The sequence below is a fragment of the Leptosomus discolor genome, chromosome 2 (assembly GCF_034619465.1).
Source record: "Leptosomus discolor isolate bLepDis1 chromosome 2, bLepDis1.hap2, whole genome shotgun sequence".
Lineage (NCBI taxonomy): Eukaryota > Metazoa > Chordata > Aves > Leptosomiformes > Leptosomidae > Leptosomus > Leptosomus discolor.
In genome coordinates this window covers 126,841,713-126,855,680 of record NC_141392.1, presented here as the reverse complement: position 1 = coordinate 126,855,680, position 13,968 = coordinate 126,841,713, and the positions used below count along the sequence as shown (strand labels likewise).

Sequence of the window (13,968 nt, the reverse complement as noted above, 5' to 3'; positions counted from 1 at the left end):
CCGCACCGGCCCAGGTAACGGCCCCGCGGCGACGCGGACACGGGGAGGGGGTCACCGCGGACCCCCGGGACGGGGCACCCCCCCCCGCCTTTCCCCACCTCCCTCCTTATACAGCCCCCCCCCCCCCCCCCCCGCCCCTCCGGGGCTCGGTTCGGCGAGACTCCCCTCGGTTCGGCACCGCTCGCCTCGGTTCGGCTCCGAACCCCCCCGCCGACACCCCCCGCCCCGGTGTCCGTCCGGTTCTTTCCACCACCAACAACCCCCCCCCCCTCCCCCAAACCTTCCCGGCCCGGGGGGTGTCGCGGCGGCGGGCGGGGGCTGCGGCCGGGCCGGGGCGGGCGCGGGGTTGGGGGGGGGGGGTTTGGGGGAGGCGGGGGGGGGAAGCGAAGAGCAGGAAAACATGGCAGCGGCCGGGCCGCCACCCGCCGGGCCGGGCCCGCCTCGGCCCCCCCCGGCCCCCCGCGGCCGCCCCCGCTCCCGGCCCGGCCCGGCCCCGCTCTTACGGGCGGGGGTGACGGGGGTGGCGGTGGCGGCGGCGGCAGCGGCGGGGCCCGGCGGGGCCCGGCCCCCCGAGGCGCCGCCGTGTCCTTGAGCGCCGCGCCGGGCGGCTGAAGGGCAGCGCGGGGGCCCGGGCCCGGCCCGGGGCTGCGAGGCCGCCCGGGGCGGGGGGGTGTCACCGCCGTGTCGTGTGGGTATGTCCCCTCCTCAACCCCGGCCCATCGCCTGGCACCGGAGCCCCCCCACCCCCACCCCGGGGCGAGCCGCCCCCCCGTCACCGGGGACCGGAGAACCGGGGAGGGGGGGGGGGGGGGGGGTGTCCCCGCTGCGGGGTCGCTGCCCGCAGCCCCCGGCTCGGCGCTGCCCCCGCTCGGGCAGCAGCAGAGTTACCCCGGGGGGGGTGGGGGGGTGGGGGGGGGGTTGGAGATGGGGCTGGCTGGCGCCTGCCAAAAGTTTTTATTTTCGGTCCTCCGAAAGAAAATTTGAAAAAAAAAAAAAAGAATTAAAAATAAAAATCCCACCCCGGGGGGAGCCAGAAGAGCCGCAGCCCCGGGCGGGGAGGGGGCGGCGCGGGGCAGAGGCCTGGCAGGGTGCTCGGCGCTGCCTGGCCCGCTGCCTGCCCCGCTGCTCCGGCGAGGACGCGGCCGGGCTCGCTTCCCCCCTTCCCCTCTCGCTGGTTATTTTTTTCCTCTTTCCCCCCCTCGTTTTCGGGTGTTCGTGTGCGCGAACCTGTGGGCAAATGAAATTTTCCTCTTCGCTCAGTTCCTCTTTCTTTATTTCTTCCCTTTGTGTGACGTCGACGGTGTCACCACGGGATTGGCGTTCGGCGCTTGCAGTGCTGCACCGAGCGCGCCGTGGTGGCAAGAGCCGGCCGCCACGGCGGGCGCCCCGCATCCTGTACCGGGAGCTGCCCCCACCTCGACCACCCCGTTGGGGAAGAGCCCGGACGGGGAGACCCGGAGCAACCTCCCTGAGCCCAAAATCCCTCGAAGCCGGCGGCGAGCCGGAGGGGAGTGGGGATGTTGCCGTACCCGCCGGCGGCTCCCGGCAGCTCCCGCGCTTGCACTGGGCTTTTCGTGCTGAGTCAGCTCGAAACTTCCGAGCGGGAGCCTCTTTGGGGGACACGCTGCGCCCGCTGCCTCTCGAGGAAAGGCGGGATGCCGGTGGTGCCCGCGCCGCTCGCCGGCTGGCAGGGCCGCGGCCCAGGCGGTTTCGCCCCCCCCCCCCCCCCCCCCCGGGCTGCCAACGTGAGCACCGAGCGCGGGCGACGTCCGTGCCTCAAATCCGGTGACGAGCGCTGCCGCGGAGGTTCCGTGCCGGGGCGGCTGCTCGGGGACCTTCAGGTGGTGGTTTGCGTGCGGGTATTTTTAGGACGGCACGTCTGCGCGGCGCTGCCCGGCGCCTTCCCACGGGCGCTGCCTGCACCGCTGCCTGCACCGCTGCCTGCCCCGGGCGCGCTGGGCCAGAAGCGAGCGTGCGGCACCCTGCAGCACCCAGAGGGGAAAGCGCGTGGGCTCACCAGGTAACCGCCGGCACGCGTGTGCGTGTGCCAGGAGGAGGAGTCGCGGTGTTCGGGCGTGAGGTTTCGCCGTCTGCTCGTTGGTTCGTGGACCCGCTCGAGGCCCGCGGGTTGTTTTTGGGGGGTGGTTTTTTTTGAACACCATCTGAACACCCGCCGTGGTGCGGGGCTGCACCGGGCGAACTCGCCAAACCCGGCAGGAGGGGCGTCGGGTTGAGCCGCCATCCCGCTTCCCCGCCGCGGGGCTCGGCACGCGCGGGAACGCGCCGCTGCCGCCGCCGGTTGGGCCTGTTCCCGCGGTTAACCGCCCTTCCCAGTTCAAAGCCCGTACCCAATTGCCAGTTTGAATCGCCCCGGCTCGGCTCCCGGCCCTGCTCCCCTGCCAGCTGGAGGGTTTCCGTGGTGCCGCGGGCTCTGCCCGCAGCGGCACTTGCTCACCGTAATCAGATCATCTCTTGGCCCTTCCCCCCCCCCCCCCCCCCCCCGCCGCCCCCCAATAAGCCGAGCGGGTCGAGCTCCACAGTGAGGCATTCCCTGGGAGCTCGGCTCCTTCGTGAACCCCGCCGGCTTTGCACCGTCCCGCCTGCGGAACATCCCGGTGCCGGCGTCCCCCACGCACGTGACCGTCCCACGGGTAGTTCCGTCTGACCCCCGGCCCTCGCCGGTGGTTCCCGCTTCGCCGGATCCCGCTCTGCTCGCGGCTGCAGCCTGTGGTTTGGTTTGCTGGTGGCGTGGCTCGGCAGGGCGCCGCGGCCCGGCGGGCAGCGATGGGGCAGGGCTGGTGGTGCCGACCAACCTGGGGGTCCCCGCTCTGTGCCGGGTCCGGTTTTGGGAGCGGAGGGCGCCTGGTGCCAGCGCCCGGCAGTGCTCGTCCCCTCGCAAACCCCCGCGGGACGCGGCGGCGGTTCCTGGGTGGCCGCGGCGAGGGCAGGAGCCGCTGCACGTGTGGCCGGCGGGGCGGCCGCTTCCCTGCCCGCCACGTGCACCCCTCGAGCAGCGCGTGGCCAAATATTTTGCTCGTAAGTTATAATTACGGGGGATGAGGTCAACGCTTCGCCCGTGACGGTGGTTTCGGCGGCGCAACCATCTGTCGGGAGGCGATCGGCGGGGGAGCTGCCGCCGCTCGGCGAAATTTTGGGCCCCCGGGGGCGACACCCACCCCATTCCCAGTTGCCCCTGCCAGCAGCACCCACGCTGTGGCAGAGAGGGGGGGTCGAGGGGGGTTTGTGGGTGAGGGGGAGCACCCCGCTGTGAGTCAGGGGTGGGGGGCGCAGGGGGTGGGGAGTGACTCACGGCCACAGCTCCCGTCCCCTCTGAGTCAATCCTGAACTTCTTCGCTGGCGCTGGGAAGGAGGAGGAGGAGGAGGAGGAGGAGGAGGAGGAGGAGGAGGAGGAGGAGCGCGGCTGCCCGGGGGTGGCGGTGACTCAAAGTGACAACAACAATAATAATACGCTGCGGCACTTGTCACGGGAGAGGCGTTTGGACGGGGTCCCTTGTGCGTCCCCACCGCGGTGGGGAGGCACGAGGGACCCCGTCCAAACCCGGTGGGTGTCACCGCGCCAGGGGATGCTGCTGCACGTGGGGTCGCATTAGGACAGGAGGGGGGGACGCTGCAGCGAAGGTGTCACCCACCACCAGCACAGGGGGCTGTCGGGGACCCCGCTTGCCATCACCTAAAATGGCCGTTTGGGTTTCTGCGGGTTCCCGGCTGCGGCACGGCAACGGCGGGCGCCGGCGAGGTCCCTAAATATAAAAAAAGGCGGGTTTTTGTGTAGGGTTTTTTTTTTTTTTTTTAAATTTTTTTTCCCCTTGTCGATGCCGCGTGTCTCATCCCTCCATCGCAGGTAACCTACTTTGCAACGCCTCTGCCGCGCGGCGAGCGTGACTCGCCGGGGCCCTGCCGTGCGGGAGCGGCACGGCGCGGGTTGGGGCTGCCGGTTCCCCCGCTCCCCGTCAGCCATAAGGTCAGCCCCGGCGGTTAAATAGAGAGGCAGGAGGCAGCGCGGCGAGTCCCTCCCCGCGCTTCGGCGGCGGCGGCGGCGAGCGCCGGACAAGGGTCTGTTCCCCCCACCACCGCCACCAACACCACCGCCGCCAACCCAACCACCGCATCGGCGAGGGGATGCCCCGGCGCTGCGGGAGGAGGAGGAGGAGGGTCTCGGCAGCCTAACGCGGGGACACGGCGCCGCAGCCCCCCTCCTTCCTCCCCATCCCATCCCATCCCATCCCATCCCGTTCCGCCGCGGTGGGCGAGCCTCGGCCGGGTAAGAGCGCGGGAGAGCGGGACCGGCCGCCGCGGTACCCGTAACGTCCCCTTCCCGGTGGGACCCACCGCTCGCCCCAGCGGGGTTGGCGATGGGGCTGGGGGGCGGGGGGGGAGCGAGAGGCAGCCGGTGCCGTTGGCTTGTCCCCGGCTTTGTTCGGCGGCGGCCGCCGGCCCCGGGGCTGCCGCGGGGTTTGTACGCAGCCCAACTATTTTTAGTGCGTTTTGGAGACCATGTTTGCTGGAAAGGAATCAAAGCCCGCGAGCTGGCCCTTCGGCAGCGCCGAGCGGGGCGCCGCGCAGCCGCACGCTCCCCGGGCACCGGCGATGCCGGGGTGGTGGAGAGGTGGGGGGGTGGGTTTGACCCGCTACCCCCTCTCCCAAGCACTGCTGGAGGGACCCCAGTGCGGTGGGGCTAGGTTGGGGGGCTATAGGGGGGGGTGGCCAAGCCATTTTCTAGGGGAGCAGGGAGACTGGCACCCCACAATACCTTTGGGCACAGGCGGGGGGATCCCCCGGGGAGGGAGGTGGGACACCCCCGCCGCAGAGGTGCATGGGTGCAGCCAGGGTGTCCCCGGGTGCTTCCCCGTGGCACGTGTCCTCCCGTGCCCGCAGCGGGGGCTTTGCCGGGGTACGGTGCGGCAGGAGCGGGGCTGGGGGCTCCGGGGGACCATGGGTAGGACACGGGGGGGGGCTCTGGCAGCCCCGGCCCCCGAGCAGCAGCACCCCAGGGAGGCAGCTCGCAGGGAGGGACGTGGGGGCCGAGGTGCCCCACCGTGCTGTGCCGAGCGGCGTGCCACGGCGCTGGCGGCACAGCAGCTGCCAGACGGGCTCCTGAAGCAGCGGTATGGCGGTGCTCGGGGTGCTGGGGGCCAGCCCCGGCCCGTCACCGAGGGGCACCGCGGTGCCCAGGGTGCCGGCGTGGGGCAGAGGCCAGCAGTGTGCCGCGCCGGGGGCGAAGGGGCTGCGCGGGGAACGGGCACGGGCAGGCCCTGCGCGGCAGAGGGCTGGCGGCGATGGTGCCCCGGGAGGGGGCCAGGGACGGGCCCTCACCCCCCTGAGGGGGGCTCCCCGAGCTGGCAAGGAGAGGGACGGGGAAACCCTTCGCCGGCTCCCACCGGCTGGCACGGGGCTGGGCATGGAGGGGGGGGTGCAGCCTGTACCCCCCCCACTCTGCTCCCCCCCCCCATCCCCATCCTGCACCCCTCATCCTGCACCCCCAGCTCCCACACTGCACCCAGCACCCCCAGGTCCCATACTGCACCCAGCACCACCCCCAGCCCGCATCCTGCACCCGCATCCCACCCTCCCGCCTTGCACCCGTACCCTGCGCCCCCAGCCCACCATCCCGCCCCCCTACCTGCTCCCCCCCATCGCCCCACATCCCCCCCCCCAGCCCTGCCTGACAGAGGGGCCGTGCTGGGTGGGGAGCCGGCGCAGGGACCACCGTGCTCTCCCCCATCTCCCACCCTCCAGCCCAGCACCCCCAGCCCTCGGGGGAGGCGGGGGGGGGGGGGAGGGGGGGGCGGGGGTCCCCCTGCATTCAGCGGTGCTGCTGCAGGGCTGGGGGGGGGGCTGCAGCCCCGTTGGAGGGGGGGTTGTCCCCAGCAGCCCTGCCGGCAGCCCCCCGTTGCAAGCAGCCGTGGGGGGACGGGAGGAACGTGTCGTTTTGGGGGAGTTTCTGTTCGCAGCAGCGGCGGCCCTGCCCGCCCGGCAGCCCCCCACCCCGCCGGCTGGGAACGGGCTGCGGCTGGAAAGCTCTAGAAACAAATTGCAGCTCCGGTGCCAAAGGCAACAGCAGCCTCGGCCATGGCTAATGCAGGCAGCGTTTGCCATAGCAACAGGTGCTGGGGCTGCCGCCTCCTCCGCAGCCCCTGCCTGCACCCCCGCATACCCCCCCCCCCCCCCCCCAGCCCCCTTGCACCCCCGCAGCGGGCGCTCCACATCCCCCCTGGGCACCCCCCGCACACCCCCCGCACCGCCGCCCCCCCCCCCCCCCCCCGCACCGCTGCAGCCAGCACCCCGCAGCCGGCACAGGCCGGGGTTCGGTCGCCTACCGGGGGTGATGCCGGGGACAAGGGCCCGGCCCAGCCCGGCTGAGTCAAGGTTGTGGCGTGTTAATAATTGCCGGGACGCGGGGCGCGGTGCGGGGGGCGGTGGGGCCGGCGCTTCCCGCCCCCCCCCCCCCCTCCTTCACCCCAACCCTCTTTGCTTCCCGCAGGGGCAGGAGGATCCAGGCAGGCGACGGGACGCAGGGGCTGGCCGCTGCGGTGGGCGACGGCTCCCGGACCCCCCCCTCCTCGGCGCAGAGAGCCGGAGCGCGGCAGCGGGGTCCGTCTTGGTGCTGAAGAGGTGACGGTCCCAGGCGCCCGCCCTCGCCCCCCACCATGCCGTCCAGCGGGACCCTCGATGCCAGCAGCCCCGCGCCGAACCGCGAGGCGCTCGACACGCACAAGGTAAGGTCCCGCCGCGGCTCTGCGGGCTTTCGGCAAGTGGGGGGCTGCCGGGCCGGGGCGGGGGGGGCCCTGCTCACGCCGTGGGCCGTCCCCATGACTGGACTCGGCGCTGCCGGTGCCGGGGCGGCGGTGAGATCTGGGGGTCCGGCTCGCTCCTGGCAAACGCTGGCTGGCGGGAAAAGGGGTGCAGGGTCCCTTTTGCCGCGCGCCAACCCCGCTCCCCCCTCGCCGCGGTGGGGAGCGCGGTGCCGGGCGGGGGGGAGCCCTGAGCCGCGGCTGGGATTAGCAGGGATTGAGCTATTCCTGGCGGTGGGGCAGTGCAGGGAGGGGACGGGGAAGCAGAGCCCTGCTGTCATCTCCCGGCCGTGGCCACGGCCGGGGCAAGCCCAGCTGCGGGGAGGGGGCTACCGTGATGGTGGGGTGGGGGGGTGTCCCCCGGGACGGGGGCTCCCCCCGGCTCTGGGGCTGGCTGGGTGGCAATGGGGTGAGTGGTGGGTGTGTGTCCTGGGCCGTGGAGCAGTGGGGAGGGGACACGGGGCGCACGTTGAGAGGTGGCCCCAGAGCATCGCCACTGCCGGGCTCAAGCCCTGGTGCCAGTCCGGCCCCCCCCCTCTCGGGGGTCCTGCCTGCTGCAGGGGCTCGGGGGTCCCTGCCTTCCTCCTGCCTCCCCGCATGCACTGCTCAGGAGGGAACCCCTCCTGTGCCGGGCGGCACAGGCTGCCCGCTCGCCTTCTCATCGCTGCGCTGTGCGTGGGGCCCCGGCGGATGGACCCCCAACCCCGCTACGTGTGTGTGTGTCCCCCTGCCTCCCCAGCCAGGGAGCGGCTGCCCCCCAAAGCACCCTGCCCACTGCGGGACGGAGCAGGGGCTGGGGGTGCAGCGCCGACGGAGGGCAGGGCAGGCAAAGGGGCTGCGCTGGGTTTGGGGAGGGCTGAGACGGGGTGGGTGACAGGCTCTGACCGCTTCCTCGGTGCTCCCCGGCATCCCCGCCACACAAGGGCGTGCCGGGCTGGCGCGGCCGCTCCCGGTGCCGGCAAAGGCATCGCTCTTCCCCCAGAGGGGAGAAGCGTCCCGGCGGGCGCAGGGATGGGGCCTGCCCTGGTCAAGGCGTGGGGACCGAGGCCGGCGGCCAGCTGGATGCCGTCCCGCTGCGGGCAGCGCCAGGGTCAGGGTCATCTGAGTTCCTCCAGGCCAGCTCGGCCGTGGCAGTGGCACCGTGCCTCCTGCGCCGCGTCAGACCCGTCCAGTCCCCGCACCGGTGCTCCCCGTCCTCCAGCCATCGCTCCTGGCCGCTGGAGGGGCCGAGCCGTGTGTCCGTTGGGAAGTGCCCGGCACGTTCGTGGCACGACTGGGAAGGGTGAATAAACCAGGGCTCGGTGGGTTGGTCCCGTGCTTTCCCCCCGTGGTGGGTTACGCCGGCGCGGGTGCGTGCCGCTGAGCCTGCCGGCGCGGGTCCCTGGTGCCAGGAGCACAAGCGAGGCGGCGGGGCGGCTCACCCCGTGTTTTGGTGCGGTTCTGGAGGTGCGTGGCAGAGCCGGCTCGGAGAGTGGGGCGCAGGGCCCGCGGCAACAGGGGGTGAAGAACCGTGGGAGAAACCGGTGCCCGCGGTGCAGCCCGTCTCACCCTCGAAAGCAGGACCCGCCAGCGCCAGGGCTGGTCCCCGGGGTGCCAGCGACCCACGTGAGCTGGCAGCGAGCGGCGCCCGGCTGAGCGCTGTCCTGGCCTGACCCCACCGGGACGCGGCATCGCCTCCCCCGCCGCCGCCACGCGCGCGGAGGTCACCTCTGCCGAAGGGATTCGCGCTGCCCGCGGCGCCAGGAGGACGAGGCCATCCTCCCCCCGCCCCCCCGATGCCCACGGCGCTGCGCGTCGCACCGGTGCCGGCCGCTCTCGGCGCAGCCCCGGCGAGGCTGAGCTCCAGCTCTCCCGTGCCGGGCCAGGGAGGGGGTGTCTCTGCACCCGCTTTCTCCCGCCACACCGGCCCGGTTTGCCCCCGCTGCCGAGGGCTCCCTGCTCCCGCCCCGCCGCCATCGGTCTGGTGCAGCCGGGAGCTGGGACCCGGTTGCGGCGGCCACGGAGCCAGCACTGCGTCATGCAGCATCTCTCCTCCTCGGCAGTGGTTTCCCTCTGGGTTGTTGCTTGGCAGCGGCGCAGGAGCGCGGCGCATCGGGGACGCGCCATGCGGCCCCGCGCGTGGCCGAGCCCCGGGGAGAAGGGGAGCGGGGTGATGGACGGGGGGGGGATGACTCAGCTCCGAGCGGGCGGCGAGGGGCTGCAGCACCAGCACCCGTGTGCCAGGCTGAGGAGGGGGGGAGCAGACCTCCCCCTCGCAGCCCTTTGCACCAGCTTTGCTCACGCCCGGGCTGCATCGCTGCTCCTCCGGTGCCTGCCTGGCTTTTGGGGTGCCGGCGCTGCCCCAGGGGGTCCCTGCAGCCCCGGTGCTGCCCCGTGCCCAGCGTCCACCCGCTCAGTGGTGCGGGGACCGCGCGGAGCCCTGCGGCAGGGCTGCCCCGCGTTTGCAGCGGTGGGGACGGCTCGCGGGGGGCTCACCTTGTCCCCCCGCGGGCTGGGGGCACCTCCCTGTCTCCGCTGCGGCATCCCTCGAGCCGGCTGGCCCGCCGGCGTTTGGCATGCCAGGCATACGCGGCGGCGTGGGGAGCGGGACGGAGCCCTGAGCGCTGACCTGGGGGGCTGCCGTCCTCTGCCGGGGGCAGTGCCAGAGTGTCCCGCACACCGTGGGAGAAGCCGGCGGCGGCCGCTTTCGCAGGCAGGGCACCGTGCCTGGCACTGCCGCGCCGGCACACCGTAGGGCTATGCCGGACCCAGGTCACGGGAGGAATGGCAGCGCTGCCTGCTGCTGGTGAGACAGGGCTGGGGCAGCACGGAGACCCCCCCAGGGGACTCCAGAGCCCCCCTTGCCTCGCTGGCACCCACCAGGTGCTCCTCGGCTGCGTCTTCTCCTGGCCATGGCAGGGCTGGCCACCCGGCACAGCCCGTGTGCCAGCGTCGTGCGCTTGACACCCCGCCGTACCTTTCCTTTCCTTTCCTTCCAGCGTGAGCGCTGCCGGGGCCTGGCCAAAGTCAGCGCTTGGCACGGGGCAGCGGCCTGGAGCCGCGTGCCGGCACCGGGGGCAAAGGGACGGGTGTCGGGGGGGGGGGCTCGCCTCGGCCGTGGCGTTCTCACTGCCAAGAGCAAGGCTGGGCTGGGGGTTCCTTGGTGCTGCCGGGCACACCGGTGTTGGTGGCGGTGAGAGGAGCTGCTCGTGTCCCCGTGGAGCTGGATGAAGCGTGGCCTCTAGGCTGGCACCGGGGCCGTGTGCCGGGGGGTGGCTGCAGCTGGGACCAAGTGCAGCGCCGCGCCATTTGGCTGTGGTGATGGGGGGGGGGGGGGGCGTTCCTCTCTGCTCCCCCCCAGCCAGCTCCGGTGCGCGGTGAGATGTGGTGGGCCTGCAGGGCGGGGACCCCCGGGAATCCCCCCCCGGGCAGCCCCTTCGGCCTCTGCGCCAGGATGGAGCTGGAACCGTGATCCTGACGTCGTCCTTGGACCCGTCCCAAAACTTCCCGCCCAGGACCGCATGGGGAGTGGGGCTCAGCCCGGGGCTGAGCCTCCGGGTGCCGAGGTGCCGCCTCTTCTTGCCTCGACCCAGGCTTCCCAGCCTGCGGCGCGGTGCCGGTGAGTGCCAGGGCTGGGCACGGTCCTTGCCAGGGCTGCCCTGCAGCGAGCGGCACGCAGCGGTGGGGCTGGGGTGGTGAGCACGGTGCCGGCGGGCCACCGCGGTGCCTGGGGACGAACCGGCACGTGGCTGCCGCGCGAACCCACATGCACGGCCCTGGGTGGGGGGGAGACGGGCGGCGAGGCGGGGGGATACAGGCTGAGTTCGGGTGGGCGGCCTAGAGGGAGCCACCGTGGGGCACCACGGCCGTGGGTCACGGCGTGTCCCAACCGCGTGCTGGCTGGCGCCCGGCAGTGCCGCGGGCAGCGCTGCCCGCCACCCACCCCAGCCCGAGGAGGGGAAGGCGGGTAGCGGCGGGCAGGAATGCGGCCGGGGCTGGCGCCTGCCGCAGCTGCGGGGCTGCGTGAGTGCAGCTGGATGTCGGCGCTTGTCTGGCTGCCAGCCCCATCCCCTCCCCGGCCTCTCCCTCGCCAGCCCCCCGCCGGCCTCTCCTCCTTCCCCTGCTCCCCCCTCCGCGGCCTCTTCCTGCCTTGGCTGCTGCCGCCGGGATCTTCTGGGGCTCAGGTGAAACCGGCCCCGCCGCCACCGCGGGACGCACGGGGGGCCCCGCCGTAGCCTTCGCCCCGCATGCGCGTCCTCCCGTCGTGCCACGGCACCGGGTACGGGCCCCCTCAGCGGGAAGCGGGAACACCCCCCCACCACCCCCGGCACGATGCAGGGCCCCCCGGCACGCCACCGCGGTCCTTGGGCGGCTGTCGCGGCCCGGCCGTGGGGAGCAGGTTCATTTCCCGGGACCACGTTCCCGCTCTGCCACCCATGCCGGCGCGGGGCACGGCACTGGGGATTGGGGGTGGGGGAGCGACGGCGGGGACGGCATGGCAAAGGGGCGCGTGGTTCCCCCGCAGCACCCGCGCTGGGGGCGGCACGGTGAAGTGGGCAGCTGCCTGCCTGCTCCGAGGGCACCCCGGCTCCCGCTGCCTGTCCTTGTCCCCAGGGAGCTGCACGGCTCCCGGCCGGCCCGCTGCGCCGTGCCCTGGGGTCCGCGCAGCCCTTGCCGCACGCTGCGGTGCAGGAGCCCCCAGCCCCACCCATGCCGGGGGTCTCCGGTGGGTCGCAGAAGCGGGACCGTACCCCCCGAGCTGGCCGCGGTGCGCGAGGGCTCGCCCGGTGAAAGCACCCGGCCCCGTGGCGGCTCGCGCCACAGCCCAAAGCCCGGCAAGAACCGCGGTCGCCCTTGTGATGGTGCCCCGGGGTCCACCGGCCTGGTGACGCCGGCAGCGCTCCTGCCTCGCTGGCCAGGCTCCATCTGCGGTGCACCCACGGTGCCGGCGATGCCGAGCGGGAGCGGAGCCATGCCCAGGACCCCGCGCTGCCCGGCCCCCGGGGCCGGCGGTGTAACCGTCCTCTCTGTCTCCGGCTCGCAGGGGGAAGAGGAGCCCGAGGAGAACCAGAGCAAGGAGGAGAAGCAGGAGCCGGGGACGCCCATGAGGAAAGCCGGGCGGCCCGGGCGGAAGCGCAAGCATGCCCAGGTGAGCCAGCGGGCGCCGGGCGCGGGGGCCAGGTGGGGGGCAGCGGGGGCATCTTCCCCCCTCCCTCACCACGGGGCCGTCCTGCCCCGGCGGACGTGCCGCGCTGGCGGGAGACTACGGCTCCCGGCGTGCCGCGGGCCGACCCGCCTCCCCTGCGTGCCGGGGCACGCGGCCGCTCGCTCGCGGCCCCAGCAGCCTCCGGAGCTGGGAGGAGAGCCCGAGAGCGGCAGGAGGGGAGCGGGGGGGGGTGTGTGTCCCACCCGGCCCCCAGCGCTGCCCCCTCCCCATGGCCCCCCGGCAAGCCCCTCCGGTGCCTGGCGGCAGCAGCGTTCCGCTTGGGGCAGCTTCAAACAAACCCTCGCCGTGCAGTTGCTCCCCACCTGGGGGGCTGGCACCCCCATCTGTGTCCCCCCACCCCAACGAAGCCACTCAGCCTTCCTCCGGTTGCCGGGGCCAGTTGGGCACAGGGAGCGGAGCCCCCGGCTCCCCGGGCGGTGGTGCTCAGCGCTCGGGCTCGCGCCAGGAGCTGCAGGGCTGAGCCCCCACCAGCTTCCCCGGCTCCTGCCGCGCCGGTGATGCCCGCCCTGAAGTGTATGGGGGCTTGGTGAGCCCCCCTGCTCGCTGGCCCAGCCGGTCGGGATCGTGGCCTGCCGTGTGCCAAAGCGGCCGAAGCGGCTCAGCGGTGCCGCCGGCCGAGGGGCAGGCGCGGGAGAGCGTGCCGCGGTGCTCCCAGGCTGCCGTGCCGGCGGCGGGGTGCTGCGGGGTGACAGAGGGTGCTCGGGGATTTGGGCAGCAGCTGGTTCTGGTGGTGGGACACCGAGACAGGGCGCCCAGGACTGGGGGGGGGGGGGGGGGTGTGCTCGTGGAGGTGGTGGCTTTGCCCTCCTGAGCCGTGGTGTGTCGTGGTGCTGGTGGCAGAGCCACGGTGGCTTCCCCCCTCTCGGCTGGCCGGATGGTGGTGCCACCATGAATTTGGTGTTGAGAGGAGGAGCAGGGGTTCCTCTTCGTGCTGAAGCCCCGGGTGCGTGTCGTCACCCTGGGCCCGGGGTGCGGGCAGGGCTCGGGCAGCACCCCTGTCCCCTGCCCCCGTGGGAGGGGACAGATTGGGGCAGAGCTCCCTGGCGGGGAGCCGAGCGGGGCCGGGGGGGTGCCTTCGCTGCCAGGAGGTTGCCAAACCTTTTTGCGGCTGAAGAGGTTAATCCTGCGCTCGGCCGCGTCCAGATCCACGCTGCCTGTCCCGATCCGGGGGCAGCGGGGCCGGGGAAGCCGGGATGGCATCGCCTGGGACGGCTGGGGGTGCCATGGGACCCGAGCTGGCGGGGGGAGAGCGGGGGGGAGCAGGCGGGTGGGCTGTGAACGTTGGCTGTAAATCCGGCGGGGCGGGAGGTACGTGCCGGGCTGGGGGGAGCTGTTTCGGTGGAAGAACAATGCTGGCACGGGAACAAATGGGGAAAGTTGTCGGGAACAGGCAGAGCCTGGGAACCAGGTCTGTGGCCATCGGATCAGGCGGCCCCTGGAGCCCCCTCCGGCACGGCGGGTCCGGAGCAGGATGGATGGCTGGATGGATGGCGGTGGTGCCACGACACCAGGCACCTCCCGGTGCCGCCAGCAGAACTCGCAGCAGGTGCCAGTCCCGGGGGTGCTTGCTGCGTGCTCCGGCACGCCGCACCTGCCCCGTGCACGGCACCGTCCCGGCTGGCCGGCAACTCCCGGCGCCAAGCAAGCGGAGCTGGCAAGCCCCACGGCCCCGCGGGCACTGCCAGGAGGCCGGGGAAAGCCCCGGCCGGGTGTGAGCTGCTAAAAATATCTTCCCCGCCGGAGAGCCCCACGGTGCCGGTGCCTGCAGGAGCAATCCCTGGCCGGGGGGCACCAGACCAGGGTGGAGGGGAGCCGGTGCGCAGCGTGGGGACCGTGGGCGAGTGGGTTGGCTCTTTGGGGACCAACCGAGGGTCCTTGGGACCCCGTTCCCAGGGACCCAGGGGGCAGATGTGGTGCAGGAGGGTGCTGAGCACCCACCTCAGCCCGCGC

General features: G+C 73.4%; 1 protein-coding gene across 2 annotated transcripts in view; it reads left to right on the top strand.

The window, feature by feature from the left end:
• The first annotated feature begins 6,668 nt into the window (after nucleotides 1-6,668).
• Nucleotides 6,669-13,968, top strand: part of DNMT3A (DNA methyltransferase 3 alpha) — a 37,727-nt gene continuing 30,427 nt past the window's right edge. The window contains exons 1-3 of one of the 2 annotated variants that reach the window (XM_086461750.1): nucleotides 6,669-6,737; nucleotides 11,836-11,940; nucleotides 13,562-13,564. In XM_086461750.1, the coding sequence (XP_086317876.1) occupies nucleotides 6,669-6,737; nucleotides 11,836-11,940; nucleotides 13,562-13,564 (177 nt within the window). The remainder of the gene's footprint in view (nucleotides 6,738-11,835; nucleotides 11,941-13,561; nucleotides 13,565-13,968) is intronic. The other variant, XM_086461749.1, reaches the window with a different exon arrangement.